Raw genomic sequence first — 24,513 nt, 5'->3', positions numbered from 1 at the left:
TCTGTTTCCCAGGAACTGCTGCTGCTGTGGCCACTCTTCTTTCCCCCTTTCCACAGTCATGATGTTTCCAGTGGCACACTTGCACACTGCAGTGGCTTCTTCTCCCTTCTTCCTGCCACTCTTTTACTGAACATGTTTATAGGTTGTCCCCTGTCTCTTCTGGTCTGGAGCCTTTCCCCAGATGGCACATCCCAGTTGCAATGGCCAAAGGAGTAATTCCCACTTCCCACGCAGGAGTAAATGCTTCTGTCTTTCCCAGTCAGCTTTTCTTTGTTTTGTGACCTGAGCCAGTGATGGAAACCAGGTGCAGACAGCAAAGAGGCCAGCGGCTCTGCTTCCAAGTAGGTCTTTTGAATGCTTCCCAATGGGACTATTAATAGAACCTTTCATCAATATGCTGCTGAGCTGTTACTTGCCCAAGGCCTGCTAAATTATTGGGGGTCTGTCCTGTAGATTCATGTAGATTATGGTCTGTCCTGTAGATTCAGTGAAGGTTTATAAGCTGAGCATTATCTCTCTGCAGCAGACCAGTGTGAGGCACAGGCTCTGTTTTGGTCCCATTTAAGACTTTAATGCACGATTTAAGTCTAAAAAACACAGGGAATGCCTGTTCTTTGTTGTAAGGCTGAATTCTCCCCAATAGTTACAGAAATAATAATAGCTGAAATTGGAAAGAGTGATAATAATCTGCCTATTAATCCTTCAGTGAAACCACGAGTGGAGAGCAAAGGCAGAGCGCTTGGAGTGCTTGCAGGCAGGGCGTTGGTGAGGAGTACATCCTGTGAATATCCCTGTGTGTCTGACAGCATGGAGCTGCAGCGGGGTGAGCAGCAATCCCATTCTCTGCTGGCAATCCCAGCCAAAAAGCTATAAAAGACAAAGCACTTGGTGTCATTAGAGTCACACACCTGCGAAAAAAGGTGTCATTAAAAAGAAACACCGACTTGAAAGCAGAGGTGGATTTGGAAGGACTGTGAAAATCTCCCTCAGGAGAGTTTTTTGAAAATGAGTAGGGGAAAAAAATTGGTATATTTCAAAATGAATGGGAAAATAAATCATGGGAATAGAGACAAGCCAGCTGGTGAAAACCTTTCCACACAGCCAAGATGGTCTCAGCATTGCTGACAGAGATGATGAGGTGCTTTAAATTTCTTTTACAAACCTCTGTCTGGAGGTTTGGCTGGAGATCTATGTTGGTCCAGCCTGAGGATGAAATTAGGGCCACCTGGCTCCAAACTCATACCAAATGGAAAGGCTGTTTTGAAACTTTTCACTGGTTAGCAGGAGAGGAAAGTGTGATATTCTCAATAAAATTAGAGAATCTGGTACACCTGTAGAAATCTTAATTTATCTCCCTCTTTTCTCCTCTGCCCTCCTCCCTTGTTCTTCAAAGGTTGAAAAAAATGAGGACGGAGACCAAAAGATTGAGCAAGATGGCATCAAACCAGAAGATAAAGCTCATAAGGCAGCCACCAAAATCCAGGCCAGCTTCCGCGGACACATAACGAGGAAAAAGCTCAAGGGGGAGAAGAAGGGAGATGCCCCAGCATCTGAGACTGATGCCGCCGACAAGAAGGAGGAAGGCCCTGCTGGTGGAGCGGCCGAGAACAAAGAAAGCGAGGCTCCTGCTGCCACAGAAGCAGGCGCTGCTGACAGTGCCCAGCAGGAGGAGGGCAGCAAAGACAGCAGCGCGCCAGTGGAGGAGAAAAAAGGAGACGGAGCCGCCGACACGGGCTCAGAGCAGCCAGCCCCACAGGCTGCCACTCCCGCTGCCTCCTCAGAGGAAAAGACCGCTGCTGCCGCTGCCCCTGAACGGGAAAGTGCCACTAAAGCTTCCACTGATAACTCGCCGTCCTTGAAGGCTGACGAAGCCCAAGACAAAGAGGAGCCTAAACAAGCCGACGTGCCTGCTGCTGACACCACTGCCACCACCACCCCTGCCGCAGAGGATGCTACTGCCAAGGCAACAGCGCAACCCCAAATGGAGACAGTGGAGAGCAGCCAAACCGAAGAGAAGACAGGTGAGTGGTGCCTCGCTAGGAAACGGGCCTCTCCAGAAATGGATACCTCCCTCGGTCTCCTGGGAGCAAGAACTGGTGTGGGGACTAGATTAAGAATTAATGAGGGAATCCCCTGGCTAGTGTTTTGGGGTGCGGGAGTTGAATTTCTTGCTTAACACCCTCTTTCTTGCTTCCAGTCAGCTTTTGGAAATACTGCAGCTCCTGCTGAGGTTCCTGTTCCTCTAGATGGAGGTGCCATCAGCCCTTTTTCCCATGGCAGCAGGAGAGTGTCTGCCAGCTGGGAGGCCTGGAGGGAGAGCTCCCCAAGCTCTGCATATGCTAAAGATAGTGATGAACCTTTTCAGTCACACTAGCACAGACAGCTCCAGTGGGGCAAATTGGCCAGGTCATTGGAGGCTTCCAATTTTAGCTGAAAATCTCACAAGACAAAAGCTCTCCCATACTTTAGGAGCCCTTGCTGGTGGGATGGTCATGAAGTCAAAAGGGTCTTTCTTCCATCTGTTTCCATCTGTATGGATGAGATTCTCAGTACAACCACATCCTAATCAGGAACATCTTATCAGCAGTGCTTATAGTTTCATTCACACCCATACTTGTAGGGTTTCTACTGCATTCTACTTGGAGTGCCCCATGCCATGCAAGCTTGCATCAAGCTTTTAGACGTGTCAGCTAATTCAGGCAGGGGTAGCAAGAGAATCAGATAGGGAAAGGAAAGATTAAGGGCCCTGGCAGCTCAGTAAGTGAGGGGAGAAGAGAGGAAGAAGTCCCCTAGGAGGTGAAGTCCTCTAGAGAGAAGTCACTCTAGGAGACGTTTGCAATTCCTCGCTGTTGACCAAGTGCAAATCTGCTTAATCAGTTCCCCTGGGAAGGGGTGAAGAGTTTTGAGAGGCAAAAGTGGACATTTTTTGACAAACGTATGACACTTAAAAGCCATAAAGTAGGATTTATTATAAATTGTGATACTGAGCTGAGTAGAAAATGAATCAAAGATCTGAGGATATTTTCCTCTCTTGTTCTTGACCTTTCTTATTTTATAAAAGAAATAGAACATAAACAAAAAAAGAAAAGGTAACATTGGAGGTAGGCTCTGCATGAAACTCAGTTAAGAGGCAGTACCAAGCAAAACTGGCCTTCACATTTATGAACTACTCTGTTGTACAGGGCAGCCTGCATTCATTAGCTTGTTGGAGAAAAATGTTGCATACCACCTTGATGGTCATAAACAGCCTGATGTAAATTCTAGAGAGCCTCGGCAACCAGTCTTGTACTTACAGATGTTCCTCCATAATTTCATTTGGACCACTACTCTTCCACAGATTGCACCTCCCACTCTCCAATTAGGCTTCCAAGCTTCATAACTAACCTGGGGCTTCAGGCAAGTCTATTCCTACTCAACAAAAATGGACAGATAGGGAAGAACAGATATACAAAAATACAAATACTGGGAAAGGAACTAATGCAGGACATTTGTGATTTAAGGGATAGGCAAGGGGAGCAGCCTTCAAGAGCATGAGTCTGAACTGATTGTACATAACTACAAAGGGTTGCTGGTTTTACTTCTCCTTATTTAGAAGTTTCTAGAAATAAGCCTTGGAATTGAATTGTCTAGGTTTGCTTTTTCTTGTCCAAGTCTTCAGTCCTTTGTTCTTACTTTATATGATGAGTTAGGTGGCAACATAAATGTGTTTAGTGATTAGTGAAATGTAAGTTGCTATGTTGCATGCTGTACTTGTGTTGGTTTTATACTTGGGCAAAGGTATAAACATCAACGGCAAGAATAGGTCAGTGTGAATCAGTGTTTCGTGGTCCTCTGTACACAGGATAATAAATGCTAATTCCCTGTTATTTAATACCTAGGATGCCTTTTTCCTAAGCAATAATGATTCTGCTTTGAATTGATATTCCATTTTTATTTAGATTAATCTGCTCTAATGGAGGGAGGTAGGAAATTTATAGTAGCAAGCTATTTGATTTTAATTTTCATTTATTTTGACTGTTTTGAAAAAATAGTGGAACTCATGGAAAAATAGTTTATTTTCACACAATATTCTGAATCATTTTCAGATATCCTCCCCATGCTCTTGTTGGTCTTAACATCATTTAAAGTGGCCAACCATTCATGGACACATCATTTGAAGTGGCCATTTAAAATGCACAATTTAATATGCATTTGCACGTGATACTATCACTTATGTAAACATCTAGCCAACAGAGGAAGCTAGAAAATCTGCAATCAAATATATATTTAAAAATGAGTTTTCAGTGATCGAGTGTTCAAAACCAGTATATGCATCTATTTATACTTATTCAGTATGCATGCAGTAACACTGAAGCTTAGCAATGTTTGCAGAAAGCAAACATGGAAGGTGCGTGGCCAGAGTCAAGCTGATAGCCTCTTTAAAATGTTAATGAATATAGATTTTTCTTGAATTCCTATTCCAGTATGATATCAGCCTTCCAGTCACAAACCTGAACAGCTGGCTAAGTGACCCCAGAGTCATCCAAGAAAGAAATGCAAAAAAGATTAAATAGGTCTCCTTGTACATCTCTCTGAGGATTCCAGGCTGTGCTCTGCAATACAGAATATTCCTCTGAAGAGCATCATCACAGGACAAAAGTCTCCACAGACAGGAAATATTTCCTGACAGAAAGCCTGTATTTTCTTTTTACCATCTTCCTCCTGTTAGTCTCTCATATCTTTAAAGCTCTCTGTCTCTCTTGTTACTTACTCTTTCCATAGACTTAAACACATTTGCCAGGTCTCAACCTTTCTCCCAGTCTTTCCCCAGCCAACACAGCACTGGTGGTTGCTGGTGTGACTGTGATGGTCATTCATGAAAGAGGGGACATCTGCCACTTCAGTGCTCCTCCAGCCCAGGGACAGATCCTCTTTCAGCTTCATCTGTCCCCTTGGCCTTCAAAGGTCACCTCTTATCGTTTCTGTGATCGAAGACTGGCACAGAAGTGTGCAGTATCAGGCTGCCAAAAATAAATCTAATTGGCTCCTGGCCAGTGTCACCAGTTGGCTGGTTGCCATGGCATGCCTGGCTGCTACTACCCTGAGGCGTGCCGACCGTGCTGCCTTGGGGTGGTGATGCTCATCTGCCTTGAATTTTACTACAATGGCTGTACCATGCTATCTGTTGATACCTTCCCTGGTGCAAGCAAAACAAAAGACGAGGGCATTTAATTCATACCCAGGAGGGATTTTTGCCTTTATCTAAGGGCAGGGCAGAAAAAGACAGGGTGTGGGGAAAGCAATACCTAACCTGATAAAGAGCATTGCACAGTTTTTAATGCTTAATATTTCTGGAGTGGGGAGTGGTTTTTTGTACCAGTCAGTAATTCCCCTGACAGTCCTCACCTCTCTCCTTGTTACTCAGTTCTACATGCTCTATCTGTCTTTTGGTAATGGCCTAGAAAATGGCTTCAAACAATTGTCCTGTATCCAATGGTGGTTGTTCTGGGACCCCAGGCATTCCCAGTAATACAGTAGGGCAGTTCCTAAGCTATCCTCAGTGTATGTAAAAGTAAAAATGAGATGGATTCCAATGTGGGTAAGGCATAAAATGAGTCAGTGGGCTTTGTTCAGTGGCATTGAAGAATTGATGTAAGAAGGATGATCTCTCAAACCTCTTCATGTCTTTTGGTGGATGGTGGGAATGCCAACAAGTTATCTTGACATCTGAGCATCCTTGTCAAGACTTAGATTTATAGGTTTTCTTCTTAGGATCCAGCTTTTAGCTCTTTGGTGTTGATATTATGCTTAGATAGGCTCCCTTAGATGCCAACGTACTCAACAGGACAAAATCCAAAAGTGATGGGGGGAATTTATACATTACATATGGATGAGGAAGTGAGACTCATTCTAGTCGTGGTTGCATGGGCTTAAATCCAGAGAGTCTCCATGAAGGTTACTGGAAAGAGTCTGGTAGTGCAGCTGTGAAATGAGATCAGCATCCAGCACAGCAGACTATGGAAGAAGAGGAGCTATGATGTCCTCCTGGAGAGGAGAGGAGGTGAATGTCACACAGTGTTAGATTCGATTTGTACTTTTCACAAGTTTTCAAGTCTCACCTCCAAATTGGGTTGGCTGTCACATCAAAGCACTCCCAGATTGTCAGGTAAGAATACAAAGCCCAGAAATGTGAAAGAGTAAATTGTGCCTAAGGAAACAAACGGATCCTCTTTTGTTGGGAAATGAAGAATGCTTTTCCTGCTTCATGACATAGCTTTACAATGGAGCAGCTTCACAGCTGAAATGAAAAATCAGGCAGGTGACAAGTGCTTTGCATGTAAGCGGGCTAGCAGTTCCCCCAGGGCCCTGTATCCTGCAAGCAAGGAGCACTGGGAGGCACCATCTTCCCTTCACTTCCTCAGAGGGAGCAAGTCTCTGTGGATCCTTTTTCATGGTTCACAGTTGAATCAGTTCTTTGTTTTCAATTCAATCCCCATATTGATGGAAGGACAATACTTGCTGCACTTTGGGAGCACTGGCTGTATAAAGATTTGGAAAGGGAGTCTGTCTATTGTCTTGTAGCAGCCAGAACGTGCAACCTGCACTATGCGAGAGATTGCAGCTGTGTGGCTTGGAATCTCAGCCTTGACTCATGAGTAGCTGGCATGAGGCAGAACAACCTCACAGCCATTCCTGTTCAAGGGAGCTTATCTCTGCTGCTACACCTGGTAGCCAAAGAAGCAATGCAAATACAATAGTCTTTCCATGACTGCCCCAGAGGGAGCAACTCTAAGCAACCATGGAAGCATTTTTTTTGGTGTGTAGTGCTACTCTAGCAACAAAGTAAAGACTATATAAATGCAGTTTAGATTGCCTGACACATGCTGAAGTATGAAGTCTGTGTCTAGTTCCAAGTTGCTCTGAAATTTTATTCTTTCCATTGTGTCTACATGGGTATAAACATCGCCTCTTTCATAGCTGGGTTTGCATTGGTGCAAACATCCATATGAGGGGCAGGTTGGAATGTCACAATTTGCTTACACATAACCTGATACAGGTGCAGAATTTCCTCCTCTATTGCAGTGCAATATTGTCTCTTGTCCCTTGTAAGCCTCGGGTCTGCTGTTCCTAATGAGGTGCAGTTTGCCTCGTAGAGGTGGGAACTGCACTAGTGGGCCAGTGGTAAAGCAGTACTTGACCTTTTTTAATGAAATCATAGGTGACATTAAGCATATTTACTGTACCTCCCAGTTGGTGTGAGCCAGCTCTGGAAAAGGCCCCTTGAGGAGAGCAAGGTAATCACTCCTTCATACCTAAGAGGTACCAGTACTTCTGGAACTCAGTAAGGACTGCATGGACACTCAAGTCTGGTTACTGGAGTCACTGCTTATTTTGTGAAGGCTGCAAATTACAGGAAAGGTGACAGCAATCTTTCACCCCTTCTGGTTGGCAGCTACAGCTGTTGCTCTTCCAAACCACATGTACAGGTGACATTGTTTAGGGCAATGCCTGCCAGTGTCACAGTGTGTGCCATGTTGTAGAGTAGTCACTCATGCTAATACATGGCTCTCTACAGCCAAGAGCCCGTGGTCAAACTCCACCTAGATTTTGCTCTAAATCACTCTCATTATGATGTTTTCCACAGTGGCCCACTGCATCTGCATTCAGATCATCTTCGGAATATGCTCCATGGGAAGAAGGCTTTCTGTCATAAATGATAAACAAAATTTCTGCTGAGAAAGGCTCAAATAGCAGACCTGTGGACAGTCTGGACAGATAGACAGTGACATTTAACTGATGGCTGTTTGCTGTAGATGCCAGAAGTGCTCTGCACCACTGCCAGTGTCATCTCTTTACACTAGGATCAAGTAGGCTGGACTTTTCAGATACATATGAGCTTGCAGAATATCAGCTGGGATTTACAGCTCCAGGGAGTTGAAACTCAAAAGTAGAAATACTGACTCTGTGGTACAGATGACTGCCACATGCAGAGAAAAAGGATTTGTAAAGTTCACCAGATTAGCACAGTCAGATTAGTTAGACATTCCTCAAGAGCTATTTAATAGGTGCATTAATACTGGATTATCAATGTCAGTGCAGTGATCACTTCCAATCTCCGTGGAAATTTCATAGACTCTGGCAAGGTGAAGTTGCACTCACAAGGATCCATGCAAATAACTGGTAGAGGAACACAGAAATTGCCAATCTAGGTCAGAGCTAACATCCATTTATTGCACTGCTCTCTGTGGCCAGCACAAAGCACTGCTATGGGCAGATCCAGGGTAAACTCCTTCTCTGCTGTTGGGACTCATCCCTGTCTTCTACTGTCTAAGACCTGGTTTAACAGGTAAAGCATGATGTATTCTCTCTTTTGATACTAAATATAACTGTGGTGTTGTATGGCATATATGTGTGTGTGTGTATGCACACAAAATATCTGATTAAGTATCAACAGCTTTCCCAACTCCAACCAACTGTACAATGGCCATAAAGTTCAGTGACAAATTGGCCACCATTGCCTTAAATATCTTTCTGTACTCGTGCTATGTCACAGAAACAGCAAAAGCTTGTGATAGTCCTACTTCATGCCTTTGATTATGGTAAATAGCATCATACAGTATGCATTTATGCACAGAGGGCATAGGCTCATAGCCCTTGCTGTTCATCTCCTTCCTGAAGAAAACACAAGCAGTGCTTTCAACTGCTTTTTATATTACATTATTTCCATGCTTTTAAAGAGCTCTGTTGCTTTTCTCTGCACTCCCTTCAAATCTGCAAATCTATTTTATGAGATGGAATGACAGATAGTCTTCACATTAGTCCAAAAAAAGCTGTAACTTTTTACACATTTCCAAAGGGCATTATTTCTTCTGTTTTGTTCCTCATCCTAGTCCTTGCACACACCAGTCTCTTTCCTTTTTGCAGACAGTTACTGTATGAGCACAGATGACTGCAATGACTCTTTTTGTAAAGACACTACTGAAATATTTTATGTAGCCATATGATGTTCTGTGAGACTGGGCAGTGGCCAAGAGAACCAAGGAAAATGTAAGCAGTGACAGAAGGCTTACAAGTCAAGCCACTGGCATCAGCTCTGTGGGATAGTTTCCACCTCCAGTTCTGGACCTGCAATAGACCTATGAAAGACCATATTACACAAGCTCAATTTGAACAGGTTTCTAGACACAGTATTTCTCAAGACTACATTCATGCTGCAAGCTTGATTTAAAGAAGGGCTTCCTCATTTCCTAGCTTTCCTCTCTGCATATCTTTCAGGCAGAAAATAGACGAGATATTAAAAATAATGCATGTGGGAAACCCAATTGCTGGAGAGTACCGCTATTGTGTGCTTTGCTGTTCTTTGAAGAAGAGTCCAGTTTGGTTTTGCAGGTTACTAGAACTGTGACTTCTTTCCTACTTCTGTATTCCCTGCCAAAGGCTCCCTTTACATATCCTTTAGCTCTAATGGCCTGTACCATTTAAGAGCCTTGGTTATATAATCACCAAATGTGAATTGGTGAAATGTTTCTTTTTTCTTGCTGTGTCCTTAACTACATCAGTGTCAGCATGGGACATTGGAACAGAGCGGAAAATCTCAGCTGAAGTCCTGGCAGTCAGGAATCCACCTTGGACACCTGCCCTTTGCCAGTGTAGTCCGGAAAAGAGCTATGGAAAGCTGGACAGGGTCCAGGGATGTAAAGGAAAAGGCTGTTCCCCTAATGACCAGAAAAGTGAGACTCAGTGCTTCATGCAAATAAGTCTTAGATAAAGGTCATAAGGTCCCAATTAGCCAGTGTTCAAAGAATGACAGACTTCCCCTCTGTACCTTGAGGCAATAGCAAATGAGTCCTCCTTTCATTATGAAAGAAAGCAGAAGGTGGAAGACACTATTCAGCCTCTCCATCTTCCTTCAGCAAAACACAGTAATTGGTAATGCTAGTAATGATAACTGGACATTACCTGTAACCTCCAGGGCTTAATGAAGAAGAAAATCTCTCTGACATTTGGAAGAGCATCCAAATCCCAATGCTGAAGTGGGTGCAATGGTACAGAACCATATCTGATAATGCATTGCAGGTACAGGGAAGGGGATATGAGAGCAGGAACAAGAGCTGTCACCATTATACAGGAGCATTCCTCAGTGCTACTGACTTTGACAAAACTGTCTTTGCTGCTGTGAAAAATGTTTCAAAGACTTTGCTTAATAACCACTTGAAGAGACAAAAGATAGAATAAAGTAGAAGTAATTTAAAGTTGGGGTGGTGGCAAGTACTTGTAAGTACTTGTAAAAACCTCTTTGATGTTCTTAAAAGCTTGGGGCACACATTGATTTGTAAATGACACAAGCCTCTAACAGGGAGGTGTGAATGTAAGCTTGTGTGGATTAAGTCCATAACAGTCTAGTTTTCACATTCATATGGGACTCCATTCCCTCACTGAGTGTGGGTTTAGAAAAAAAAAAGTGTATGTATTCCAGTTTAGACCTCCTGTGTTACCTATTCTGCTTATGCAAGGCTAGAATTTCTCCTGTGATTTCAGCCTCAGTGTCACAGACAGTTCAGAATAACCTCTGGTCATCAGTGCTGAAACGAGGAATATGTCAGAGGAGACCGAAGCCCGGGATTAGGTTTGCCCCCCTTCAGAAATATTTGTGAGTTGAAGGAATCTGTCTTAATCTTAGATCTGCTTACAAATGGTCTCTATGTTTGTCCCCCTGGAAGGCACTCCGTGCAATCTTGCAACATTGGTCCTCTGCTTTCCCTTGCTTCCAGAAGAGGTGGAAATCCCCCACATTCATGGGATCTGATCAGAGGGCTGCTGTGAGTTTACCTTCAGTAGGGCTCCTACAGTTCATAGGAGCAGCAATTCTGTCTGGCCGTTTGTCTGCATTCACAGTCCATTACTCAACAGGTACACCAGGGATCCAGGTGGTGAAAGGAGGTAACTTCTTTATTGCCAAACAGCGAGGAGGCATGAGTGTCACCTTGATCTTGCAACTCTGTTCAAACACTGCAAACAGGTTTGGCACCTGCCTTTAAGCCTATCTTTGGGGTTGCAGATGTGTTTCCACAAAGCCATCCCAGCACTGTTGCCAAGCCTTTGTTGGGAGACGTAGCAGTGTGGCCAGGCATGGTGCCTGTTTGGACTAAGCTTGACCTCTTGTCCATGAGACATCCTCTCCCAAACACAGCTGAGGCCCACCAGGAAGGCACAGGGAGGAAATGCTCAGCACTGCTGCTGAGCAGCAGACTTTGGTCTCCAGAGACACTAACCCAGCACTGTTCACTGCTCTCAATAAAGAGACAGAAAATGAGAAAGAAAATGGTTTTTTCTGCCTCAAGATAGAAACCTTTTACATTGCTGAAGCCAAATGACTACAAGAAAGATGGATGGAGTCACTGATTTTTACATCAGGGAAGAAGAAGAAAATTCCAGATGCTCCTAACTGATGTAGCATGCAACTACTTCTTGGCCTCATTTCTAGCAAAACACATGGACATGGTTCTGCCAAACAGAAGAGATAAGCCTGATCACATTTCAAACCACAGTTGTGCAGGGCTTCTGAGTCCTGATAGATTGGAATTTTTCTGTGATAATCTTTTTTTCATTAAAGGACCCTTTAATTATTCAAACCCAAACATATTATATATCATTACCATGAATTATGGGATTTTTAGAATGAAGTAGTAGGAAAATCTTTGCCTGCTCTTAGAGTAGCCAGCATGTGAGGGTCAGGTCCTCCCTGAATGGGACAGAAGCCTTATGCTAGGAAGCTGAAATCCACTGAGCTTTGCAAGCGAGCCATTGGGCTGCTGGACACATTTTCCCCTGATCCCTCCTGCTGGAGCTTTTCCACTTTGTATAAATTATTTATTGTTTGCTGGAGCCAGGATGTGGCATTTGGTCTCCCCTATTCCAGATGAGTGCCCTCACCACTGGTCTACAGAGTCAATGTTTTCCTCTGGCCCAATAAATATTTAATGGTTTATGGAAGTGGAACAGCTCCAGCAGGAGAGGAAGAGAGTAAGAGAGACGTGTTCATTCACATGGATACCTCACAATATTGCTCTGTGACCAGCAGGCAAGACCCGAGCCAAGGACCTTTATAGCAAATAAAATCAGCAGGAGGAGACAATAAGACCACAAAATGGTGGGGTGCCACTTCCTATGCCTCAGTGCAATTTCAGAGCAATGTCAGAGCAGCTCAGGCCTCATGAGTTCATGCCTCATATCAGGCCCTCTCCTGGTGACCACTGTTGTCAAAATTATGGTCCTTAGCCAAAATTATGGGCTGCTCCACCCTGGCCAAAAACATGTAAACTCTGCACGTGGAAGCTGTGGTAACTAGCAGCTTCCATGGACCTGTGCAGATCCAGGCTTCATGGCAGACTTTGGGTGCACGTGAGATTGTGGAGGAGCAGCTACTGCATGGTCCCACAGCTGAGTCAGGGCCAAGGAAAATGTCCTTTGATGAGGAAAAGAAGCCTTGTCACTGCAGACTAGTTCAGCAAAGGGCTGTCTTAGCCCCCTGTAAGGGTACTTTTTTCCACCATAATGGACAGTACTGAGGAGCTATTGACAACTCAGACATTCCTGCTGCTCCAGAGAGGTGGTGCATCCTGGCTATGGCACAGCTGGCTGTGCACAGGGCATGGGGCTGCCTGGCTGTGCCCCTAGGTGGTCTCCCCAGCACTTGCAGCTGTCCCACCAAGTGCCCTCATGTCATGGCTGAATTCATTATCTGCCTGATGGAATTGTTATTGTGAAAAGCCAATTAAACCGAGATGGCTACTGCGGGACAGCTGCATCGGTTCGCTTGGCTCAGCACTCAGAGAGTTCAGAGACTCAATAGTCCCTCTCCAACTGGGAGAAACAGCTCTCAAAACTGGTCAAAAAATAAAATAAAACAGAGCTTGCCAAATTTGAATTAAAATCAGAATTACTGATGCAAACTGCCGCCACCTTCACAGAGAAGACTGGTGCTGGCAATAAGAGCACTCATGAGACGTTTTCCAGACAACTCCTTCCTTCCTTCCTAGCTATATAGCTAGGCTCTTTGAAAATGGCCAGTGCCAGGCTCAGGGCTGCCCTACAACTCCTTTCCCGTGGAGCTGACCACTTACTGGGCAAGCATCACACACCTGTGTTCACAGATTTCTTGGGGCAGAAGGAATGACTACACAGCCCAACCCCTCGCCTGAAGTCAAACCAGGAGGATCTGGCCTTTATATAATCTGAGGAAAGTGCCTGCTGCCTACCCAGTTTTGCAGGACAGGCACTGTGACTTCTGATCTTTCCATCCTCAGGAAAGCAGCTGTTCAGCAGTCCCAGACAAGGGATTTAAAGAAGAGGGGAGAATTGCTCTGCACCACAAACGCCGCTCTGATGTCTCAAAATGGGGTTTTTCCCACAAGTGTTTGCAGTTCAAAATGCCTCTTCCTATGTCTGGGCTCTCAAGCCTCCTCCTGATGAAATGAAAAGCAAAGGCTCCCAGGAGTTTCCCTGGGTACAGCATGAAGCCTAAACTGCCTTCTGGAGAGCAAGCCTGTGTATTATCCTGCACAAAACACATTGGGATTCTATGGGTGTGCACCAGCCGTGCGTTTGAGAAATACTAGTAATTTCTTTGATGCAAAGAACTGGTGGTGTTGATGTTGCAGCTGCTGGGTACAGTTATCAAGAAGATGGCTGTGGAAAGCCTGACAACAGGCATTTAATAATTTTAGCATCCAATTTGCAGAGCCTTGGTGTATGATGATGGACAGAAACAAACTAATGATCTCTAAATGAAATTTCTCCTTCATTTAAACTCGAAATGGGAGGATGGCAAAGGGAAGAAAAAGAGACATTTTATATCCTCCCCTTGATTGTAATTCCCTGCCTTCAGCTAGATCAATATCATTTCTGCTGGAGATGGAGGCTGCCTCTGGTTTCCATGGCAATGTGGTTGTTGGAGGCTTGCAGGCTCCATGAATCCCCAATTTATCAGTCTTCTAGGCTTTAATAATGGAGACCAGCAGTCAGGCAGCTTATGAATGGCACATGTCTTTTGGGCTGGGGGAAGGGAGGCGGGAGCATGGTTTGTAGTAAGGGCTGCAGCAATTTGTTTTCCTGCCACCGACAGCTGAAGGGGGAGGAGTACGAGGGGAGGAGCGGCACATTAATTCTGGATGCACTGAAGGAATTTCTAGACCATTTTCCCGCAATTACAGAAGATTTCCTCCTTTAGTTTCTTTTCCCTAGCCAGTTTTGCTGGGGAAGGGGAGGAGAAGAGCTTCACAGTCAGTCCTGTGTGAGGAGGTGGGAGCTGTAGATGGAGAACCCAAAGGCTCTAATGCTCTGCACGTTTCCTTCCTCTTCTTAACCCTCTTTATTTCAGGATCAGCAGTGCATGAATGCCAGCAGTCTGCCACAGTTTCAGGTTCATTTTTATCCCCTTACTCATCCTACCACCATTGCCAGACTTCTCAGCAGAGCTGTGAGATGGGCAGACCTCTGAGGACCTGATCTGTCTGTCAGACTTCTGTCACTTGCTGTCCTATTCTCTGTGCATCTGCTTGGCCTCTCCAAATTCAAACCTCCATCCCCAAAGGGCTGTAAGCTTCATTCCCTGAATTAATTACTTTGCTAGGAATGTCCTGGCTGTAGAACAATCTATTTGTCACTTCAGTAAAGTTCAATTGGCCTATATCTATTCAGGGTATTTCCATTTCTTCTTATCTTTCTTCTGATTTCTCCCCTATAATCTCATAGGGCAGTTGTTCTAAAGAAGCTAAAGAATAAATGCATGTGTCTTAGAAAGACCTTGTTCCTCTGTCCCCTCACATGCACTCTCTTTCTAAACCATCCTCCAGAACTTAAACCAGCAAGGGAGAAAAGATGGGTGACACAAAAAAATGCTGTTGCATGAGACAGGGACATCCTGTTTTCCAATACACGTGCCAAGAGCAGCTGTCAACTATTACATTCCACAGCTGGAAGGAAGTTAAAACCTCTATATTCAAGCTCTTTGAATCATAAGGTATTTAAAGATTTAAAGAGTACCCTTTCTGGTCTGCAGGATCTATGTGAGATCAGCAGGGGCAGGGGAGAAGAGGAGTAAAGAACAACTTATGGGTATTTTTTTCTAAGGTTTTCCTCAGGTGAAGTAATGAATGCAGGAGAAAGAGGGGATGGTAGCTTGGAACCACTCGTGGAGGGAGCCCTTCTGGTTCATCAGGACAGCTGAGCGCCTAAATTGTTCATCAGATCAACTCTGATCCCAGCTGATGGCTGGGGACACCCTGCACAAGTCACTTCCCATTTCTCCCCTTCAAGCTCCCTGGCTGTGAAGACCATGGAACCTTGGTAGAGGTCTGTTGAGGTCACAACACCTCTGAGGTCACAGCACCTTTGATGCTGTTTCATAGGAGGCCACTCAATGCCAGTATAAAATATCTGCCTCTAAGGCATCTCATCCTGAAAGAGTTCCTTTACCTTGCCTTTGGCCACCGTACTACGCAGCCTCCCACCTGTCCACCACTTTCTGGTGCCACAGAGCATCCCCACAGAAGCACTGTGACAGATGACACTGCTGCCAGGTGGAGCACTCTGTCCTCTCTGCAGCTGCTTTTGCTTGTAGTGTGACAGTGGCCAAGGGACTGGCCTTGCTAAAGGAGATCTTGCTGTCTGAAAACCTATCCACTTCTTCCAGTTGTAGCTGGATTTAAATTGCCCAGTTTTGGGTACAGCAGGAAGGGAGTTTGGGACAAAAGTGCTGGTGATAGGCAGTGATAAATGAACAGTCAGCAGTAGGCATGTAGTTTTTCTCAGCTTCCATGTCTGGCTGCATCCATGGATGTGGGAAAGAAACAGCAGTGGAAGAAAGCGAGCTGCTTCTTTCCTGTTCTCCAAGATGGAAGAATATTTGCAAATGTAGCTCTAACAGGGTTAACACCTCACATTCACAAGGAACATCCTCCCTTTTCTCTCCCCACCCTCTTCCTCCATCACTCCCATTTCTCTGGAGACCTCAATGCTCCCTTCCCTCAGCTAAGTTGGGGAGTTTCCTCGGCAACCCAGCAGCTGGTGTCTAGACACTGTGAAAGATGCTTTGCAATGGAGCTGTGAGCCTGACTCCCCTCTACACCCCCTCCCCACTGCTGCACACCCTAAGCAGCTCTCCCACCATTCCCTCCCTTTCCCTCTACCGCACACATGGATGCCAGTGCAGGCTTGGATTTCCATGGTGGTGCTGGAGGGAGAAGGGCATGGGGTGGGATGAGAAGGAAATCCCTAAGCCACTGGCTCTTCACCCTGACAAAGTGCAAGGGCAGCTGAGGTGACAGAACTGTGTATGGCTGTCCTCTGAGGGTTTAGCAGGATCAGAAAAAGAGGCAGATATCCAAGCTGGGACCAAAGTTACCAGCTATGGGACTTGCAGAAGTTTTAGTTTTTTGGGTTTTATTCCTCAGGGCTAGGGCAACTGAACAATTCTTATATGGTTCTGGAAAAAGGTGAGGTGGTACAGGAATAGGAGGCCCAAGCTACCATGTATTGGGGCCATATCAGCATTATTGTTTCAACCTTAACAGGCTGACTTGCTTGCTCCTTTCCAGTAATTATTAGGTGACTTCCCTGCACCTACTGCCTGCTACTTGCACTGGGGACATTCATCCCCACCAACTTGTTGCAGGGTGTGCCAAGGATTTGCAGATCTCCCTCGTGCCATGTGCTCACCAGGATCCCCAGGGCTCACAGGAATCAGTACCATGGGTCTGTCTCTGCTGAGTGAGGGATTCACCAGGGATTTGGGAGAAATCATACAAGTCAGTACCCTGGACCAGACACAGCTACTTCTGTGAAAAACCCAATTCCTTCATTTCTTGGTGTTTAGCTGGGACAGCATAAGTCAACCAGTTTTCAGAAGCAGTAAGTCTGGAGGGTGAAGGATTTTAGCTCTGCATATGATGCATAATAGGGCTGACTGCAATGGGCTAACATGGATCAGAAAGAGAACTGTGTAAGCAACAGCTCGGAACCTGAAGTGTGTCTTGTTTCAGCAGTCTCAGACCTACCATCGTCTGCCTGGAATAGACTTCTGGCTGGCTAGAAGGACAGATGGATTGGGACAGATGAATCAAGCTGTGAAGCCTGGATCCAAATCTGGATCCAAATGTCATTAAAACTAGGAGATGCTCAGGGCAGGGATTTTAAATGAGGCTTTCCAGTGCTCCTTATCCTCAAAAAAAAAAAAAAAAAATTAAGTAGAGTCATCTCTGGGTCATGTGAGATCTGCTTATAACAGGACAGGAAAGCCCAGACTAATATTCGGAAGTAGAGTGACGACTGGATGAGGAACAGGTTTTCAGTTCCATCCCTGCCCAAGCTGTAGCTGGCAAAGGACAGAGAAAGGAGGAAGCACGACAAATGCTAGAGAGAGCAGCGTCTGAGTAGATTTGGGCAGTTCTTCACTGTGAATGCACAGGAGAGTTCTAGCTACACAATCAAGATCAGCAATAATTATGCAAACACTGAGAAAGCAGCAAAAGCAAAATCTCTGCCTCTGTATTAGAATCCCAGAGTGTTGTGCAATTTCTCATCTCTTGGCATTGGCTGTGGTAATTTAAAGATCTGCAGTGGAATAGAGACAAAAAGAAAAACAAAACCCAAGCCACCAGTCACAAAAGAAATGATCATCAGAGAGGTTGCTGCCGCTGTGGTCATAAGCTGATGTCTGCTCTGATTTAATTAATCTTGGCAAGTCAGACAGGAGCTGGGCAGGTCCCAAGAGACAGTGTTTTACCCGGAAATCCACTCAACCTAATTTCACTAATGTAGGGCAGTGGAGAGACTTGGAGGGGAGCCTGCACGCTCAGCCATTAGAGCACAGTGTCGGCAGAGGCAGCTGGAGGCACCACCATCCAGCAGGACTGCTGCCTGCGTGCCTGCCTCAGCTCCACAGCAACCAGAGCTGCACATGTTCCAGGCATTTGCTCCCCCAGCAGGGCTCGCAGACAAGACTCTCACCCTTTCCAGGAGATAAGTGGAGGGCTGAGGAGCAGGAGCTCTTTAAGACCCTATTGCAGCAAGGCTCTGTATCTCATTCCATGTTACTCTTCCATGATGTTTCCCAGCAGGTGCCATATGGAGCTCTAGGTATAAAGCCTCTCCTTGACACAGGCCCTTCAGCTTGGAAACACACATCAGCCTCTCCCACCGTGCAGCTCTACCCTTAAACAATTCTGCAGTGATGGCTTAAGGTTTGTCCAAGGCTGCCCAAAAGGTTTCTCAACTTGACTGCACCGTCCAGAGAGCTGAATGGAAGTGAGAACAGTGGCAGCTCCGGTCACTGTCTCTTTGGCAAAATTATTTTATGCTATAAGATGATCTGGACTGCAGAAAAGATTGAAATAAAAAGGCAGACTAAAATCTTAGAGCTAGAAGGGTGGAACCACAGGACTGGAGTGACCACAAAGAGTGCAAGTGATGACTGGTGTGCATTAAAAGAACTGTAAGGATGGTCATTGCAAGCACAAACTAGGTTGGTTTTGTTGTTAGTTTGAGGTGATTTTTTTTTAGCTTTCTGACCTAGCCATTCTTGCTTTTCCCTTCAGGACTGAATTTGGTTTTGCCCCCCTCTCCTCAAGCTGGGGGTTTTTTTTGCTTTATAATACAGCTCCCTCTCCTCTCCTCATTCACTCTCTTATTTTCTGAGTTTGGATCTTTCTTTTTGCTTTGTAGCTGGAGTGCTCTAGAACAAATGTGAATGTCTCCACCTTGGCTTGGTGCAGGTGTAGATATTCCCAGGCTGCAATTTGTCCTAAAGTAGGCATCCAAATAAGACAGGTTAAGAGACTCTTAGAAATGTCCTATTTATTTCCACTAATTAGGAAGGGAGGAGAGGATGAGAAGATCAGCTGAAGACATCTCTTTGTAGGTATCTGGAGTTAGGTGAGATGTCCATCCACTCTGACTTCAGCTTTCTCATTTCATGATGTCACCACGTGCACATTGATGCTGCCCCAGTCCAGGGCCACCTGAAGAAAGAGCTCATTGCTTCCTGCTTGTTCTGTCCCTTGCAAGTGGACACAGGGGGCTCTGATTGTGTAGGCAGGAGGAGATCTCACAGTGCTGACATGTTCAGAAGAGAGGCAGCTTTAGACAGGTAGAAGTTTGGCTACCCAGGAGGAAATGCTTTTGTTCCTCAAGCAGGGGATGGCCTGAATTCTCAACCACTTTTTTGTCACCTTTGCAACAAAGTAAAAAGTGAATGAAAAAATGCCCAAACTGTGCAGTTCTGGCTGTATAATGGTATTTGTCCTCTGCAAACCCAAAGGTACGATATCCCAGAGTTCAAAAAAATGGAAAATCAAGACTAATACTGGGTAAAAAGCAGTGTAAGAGATGGCCTCTCTGATGTATGGAATGCCCAGGACAGTTATCTGCAATCTCCCTGGGGATACCCTGCCCTCCTTTGCTGGGACACTGAAAACAAGGCTGGAGAAAGCCCAGAAAACATGCTGCAGAAATAGCCTGCATCAAACAAACTGGTGAGTCAGATAAAATGTCTCACCTTTCCTCAGAAAGGTGAATCAGAAGCTGCTGTTAACTGGCCCTGATGTCACTGGGGTTGTGGTGCATTGCCCCCACTGCGCAGAGTGAATCCTCTTCTTTTTACTGCTGTGGTTCAGCAGTGCCACTGCTTGACTTTTTTTCTTTCTTTTTTTTTTTTTCTTTTTTTTTTTTTTATGCTGAATTATTTTTTCCTTCATGATATTGCTTCTTGGTATAGTTAATTACTACATCATAACACCAGGTTGCTTCTTTTCCCTCATCCCAAAGATCACTGAAGCACTTGTAAAGCTTTTAGGAAATAAGACATAGCTTAACAGGGTGTAGCCATACACAGAGTCTTTCCCCTTAAAGCTTTTCAAGAGAAAAGAGGGAGAGTGATTTACTGAATTTTGTGTGAGAATTCTTATTCAAAAAGCTAGAGTTCTTGTTTATACTTGGAATATGCACAGTCCAGCATTGGAGTTGTATGATCCCTCTCTGTTGACTTAAATGTGTGATGAAGTGACCTTAAATTGTTCCTGCTGCTCCATGGTCCTTGTTAGTCCAGTCTATTTCATCCATGGCAGAAATCAGTGCAGTCTCTGGCCTTCTTCAGCAGAGAGTCATCAGCCTGCCACTATCTGCTCCCCAGAGAACATTAATGGGGACAGAGAGGCACCTCTGTGCAGTTCCTCTGCCAGCCAGGGATCTCTAGGCACCATGGGTACTCCCTGGAAATTAGATTTGCCACTGTGGTGAGTTAACAGGGAATAGAACATGGCAGAAAATTGTGTTTCAACTTGCCTGCTTATTCTAAGAGCAAGGGCAGCATGGGAACACTGGGAGCTAACCAACATCACTGCCAGCTCCTCCACCTTGAGTGTGAGCAGATTTGCTGTCCATCCTTCCTGGAATGCTGTCAAGAGCTCATCACTGTAGGAGCTGGACCCCACTTTCAGCTGCTGATTAACCAGGGCATCTGTGTGACTTGGTAGCACAGCAGATGAGCAGGACTCCCAGTGACTCTCTGTCCATCCCTGTGCTTGCTGTGTTATGTGCCTGTCTGTTGTCCTGTCCTGAGGGGGCTGTGAGACTGCTGGCTAAAACCTGTGCATATTTTTTGATAGGAAGACACAAAAAGTTTTAAACACAATGAAAAGCAGTGTCAGACTTGGGCTCCTGAAGCCACGTTATGTCTCTTTGTTGCTCTTTCATTCATCTTCCATTTATGTGAAAAAACCCCAGAAATTCTGCCTTACTAGAATCTGTCAGAGCCATGCAAGAAATCAGACTTTGCTGCTGGCTAACAATAATCTTTTCACTCATATTTAGGGGTAGATGGTTGCACACTGGGATTCTACTCTCAGCTTCGTAATTCAATGTGTCTCCTGCTATGAATGCCTTGAAGAGCAGCATTAAAGGGACTCTCTTCCCTCCCAGTGATCAAGTCATTCAGGAAAATTAAAAAAGTAGGCCAAGCTTTACCTCCCAATGATACTTGTTATGATCCTATTTTAATCAGTAGCCTATTTTGTCTCTGGTCTGTGGTGGTAGCTGTACCAGATATAGATGGAGTCCTTGAATAGCATCGTGCTTAGCTGTTCTGTGTCAAGGGAAGGAAAGTCCACAGATGTTTTTTGCTGACAGGAGGTTTGCAGATGCAGAGGCTGAGGCTGTGGGGATGTTCCCATAGAAATTTTTCCTTCCAGAAAATCAGCAGTCAGAAGATTAAAAGTATTTGAAGGTCCAGAAGCAGAGCCTTTAATGAAGATGATTCAGAATGGAAAGTTGCACACAACTTAAAGGTGATTCATAAGGAAGTGGTGCTTAGTAACATTTTTAAAACCTAGGCTAAAAGAGCTGAGGGGACGAGGGAAATAAGAATGTAGCACCTACTGCCAGAAGCAAATACAAGTCTGCCATCTGATGGCATCAAATGAACCAGGCCAAAATGCATGAATGGTGTCAGTAAGGAAATTTTCACATCCCAGTTAGCATTCTCCTGAAACATGGGTATGAGGATGCTACTTCTCACAAACTAAACACTGGCTACTGAACATCCTCATTGTTAGGCTGAGAGCACAGGCCCTGGTGTGATTTTTGTGTACGCCAAGCAGCTTTGCATCAGACAGGCCCCAGACACAGCTACCCTGTTCTGGAGAAGAAGAGAGTTTAGCCATATGGACATAAGCTGGTGGTGCCAGTCGGCCTTGGGGCCAGGGAGCAGCCCCTGGCTCATTTTATTTACTGGTACAATGTAGTTTGATAGCCCATCAGAGATGCCAGGAACTGTGCAAGGAACCCACAGTGCTCTCTGAACGAGGTGGGTACAGTATGTCTCATACCAATGACATGTGGTCTGTCCCACATCACTCCCTCCTCCTTCAGTGCTTGTTTCTTTTCCCTGTTCCCTGTATTCCAAGTGTTTCTTTCCCCTGTTCTTTATCCCAAGTCTGGATTGCTGCTTGCTTGACTTCTCCATGGGCTCTGTATGTGTGGGACTGGGACCCAGTGAGGTAAAGGGAGAGATGGCAATGGAGCAGACCAGTCACTACAGTGCACTAAGGCCCTTGTGCATTATTCTGTCTTACAGCTCTGCAGCCCTGGGTCCACCACCTTGTCCTGTATAAAGCAATCCACACAGTACATGCACTGTTTCTGAAAGAGGCTGGGGACATGTTAGTGTACCCTGGTCAGAGCTGGGCAGGAGAAACTCCAAGACAATTAAATCCGTCCTGCTGCAATGAAGGAGGCATGGGCCAGATGAACCCAGGAGTGAGATCACTCCAGCTTGAGGGGCATGTCTTTCATTTGCCTTGTTCCTACTGGCTGCCTCTGCCTTCTCCTGCATTCTGATCCTCTGTCTAGCTCATTAGGGGACAGCTCCTAGCAGTAGTTTTAACTTCTCATGTGAATGGTTTGCCAGAACAAGGTGTCTGACTGACAGGCAGAGCTAGCTCCCAGTTATACTCAGTGCTTCCCCCCAGGGCAGCTTTGCTTTTGAAAGGAGAGACTAGAAAACTGGAGAGATGTGGCAGCCTCTGGATGAAGGCTCCCATTCTTGAAGGCTACAGACATTTCTCTAGATCTCTGTTGAGTGTGAGAGAAGTCTGAGTTACAAGGTATAAATTTTTTCCCTCTGGGTCTTGCAGGCTTCAAATGTGTATAGTTTGTTCTTTGTGACTCTCTTTAAGTCTTGTCTGGGAGTATCCATATTGTAATTGGGGCACAGTGATTGGTACAGTCAGTGGGTTCTGTAAAAGGGTGTGTGATCTAGCTGTGACTAGCCAGGAGTCTAATCAGTGCCCCTAATGAAATGAACAGTAGTTGTCTGGGGCATCAGAAGTGAGCAAGGCAGCTCCTTCCAGTGGCACATGCTTTCTGGCTGAAGGTGTTTTGTGAGAGCTACATATTTGCCTGCTGGGCTGAACCTTGGCATGTTCTTTTCATGTGGCAGAAATTCCAGGGACTCTGAGACCTGGGTGACTTTGGAGAGAGGGAAGCCTGAAGCCATGCAGTCCATCAAGCTGTGTGCACATGCAGGATGCTCTAGATCATGGCTGACTAACGCTGGACCATCTCTTTCCCCACTAGATGCTGTAGAAGAAACCAAACCTACTGAAAGTGCCCAGCAGGAAGAGGTGAAAGAAGAAGAGAGCAAGGCGGACCAAGAAAATGCCTGAACATTAAGAAATGACTCCCCACTGCCCCTCCCTCCCTCCCCCTATCCTCTATCCTTCCTTCCCACCCCAATCTCGATTTCCCCCTTCCTGCTCACATCTGTGAGCCTGTGTCTGTCCCTCTCCCATTACCACTTAAACCCTTTTTCTCTCTGTGTGGCAAACATTTAAAGAAAAAAAAAAGCAGGAAAAATCCCAGTCAAACAGTGTGGCTTAAACATTTCTTTGTTTCTTGGTGTTGTTATGGCAAGTTTTTGGTAATGATGATCCAATCATTTTGGGAAAATTCTTGCACTGTATCAGAGTTCTTTGACCTGGCGCGTGCGTGTGTCTGTCTGCCCACTGCGAGCGCTCGCTCTCTCTCTCTCTCTCTCTCTCCTCTCTCTCTTCTCCAAGTGTGTGTGTGTGCAATGTTACGTTCATCTGAGGAGTCCAGACTTACCGAGTGAGTTAAAACAAAAGAAGGGGGAAAAAAAGATTCTTTTCTTCCTTTTTCAATGTGATGGAATGAACGAAAAAAAAACAAACAAAAGACCAAACACAACAAACAAATGAACAAAAAAGAATACTAAACCCCAGTTTGTTTTCAGAACTAAAATAACAACTAGAAAATGTGCCAATTAGCGTAATACTTGGCTCCAGGCTCCTTTTTCAAACTGAACAATAATTATAATAAATGAGAATAATTATCATTAATACCACCGTGTCGCATTTCTATGCTGCCGTACATCCTGCTGAACTGTGGTCTTTGGTGGGCCACTTCTTGTGTGGCCCAGCTGTGCTCCTTGGCCACAAGTCAGTGACTGACTGCTCTCCTTGGCACTGCTGAGGGGATTTTAAGGGGAGCAGGCTTGGATTTTGAGCGAGATGTTAGCACTGACTAACATAAATAATGAAAGTAGCAAGACCAGGTTTAGGAAAGATCATTGAAAGCATGCCTCTAGGAGACCTCCAGGCCCTGATTTGGGGAACTATGCTGACCTTGGAGGTATGAGCCTGTAGAGGGACCAGCTTTGATCGATGCCCAAGGTCTAACCCCTGCCAAGGGGTGTGCCAAGGGCTGTGCCAAGGGCTGTGAGGAGACTGGACCCTAGGGCCTCATCTTCTCACCACAGTAGGATAATGCTCATCCCATTGGGCTGGAGTTGAAGTCCTTGAGAAGCATAGTGTGACCCCCCAAAACTGTTCTGTTTGGCATAATGAATTGGGCCATTTATTATTCAATATTTATTGAATAAATAGGCACACGGGCAGGACAAGGCCTGGTGGCCTAGGAGCCAGTTGGTGGCACTTTGAGAAATACCTCATTCCTGCTCCT

General features: G+C 45.3%; 1 protein-coding gene across 1 annotated transcript in view; it reads left to right on the top strand.

Moving 5' to 3' along the window:
- Positions 1-23,891, top strand: part of GAP43 (growth associated protein 43) — a 52,731-nt gene extending 28,840 nt beyond the window's left edge. The window contains exons 2-3 of the mRNA XM_071433327.1: positions 1,394-2,021; positions 23,110-23,891. Coding sequence (XP_071289428.1) covers positions 1,394-2,021; positions 23,110-23,198 — 717 coding nt within the window. The 3' untranslated portion in view covers positions 23,199-23,891. The remainder of the gene's footprint in view (positions 1-1,393; positions 2,022-23,109) is intronic.
- The last annotated feature ends 622 nt before the right edge of the window (positions 23,892-24,513 follow it).

This window comes from Agelaius tricolor, unplaced genomic scaffold (genome assembly GCF_023055355.1).
Source record: "Agelaius tricolor isolate 1412-34295 unplaced genomic scaffold, bAgeTri1.0.p SCAF_9, whole genome shotgun sequence".
Classification (NCBI taxonomy): Eukaryota; Metazoa; Chordata; class Aves; order Passeriformes; family Icteridae; genus Agelaius; species Agelaius tricolor.
This window is presented reverse-complemented; position numbering and strand designations above follow the sequence as displayed.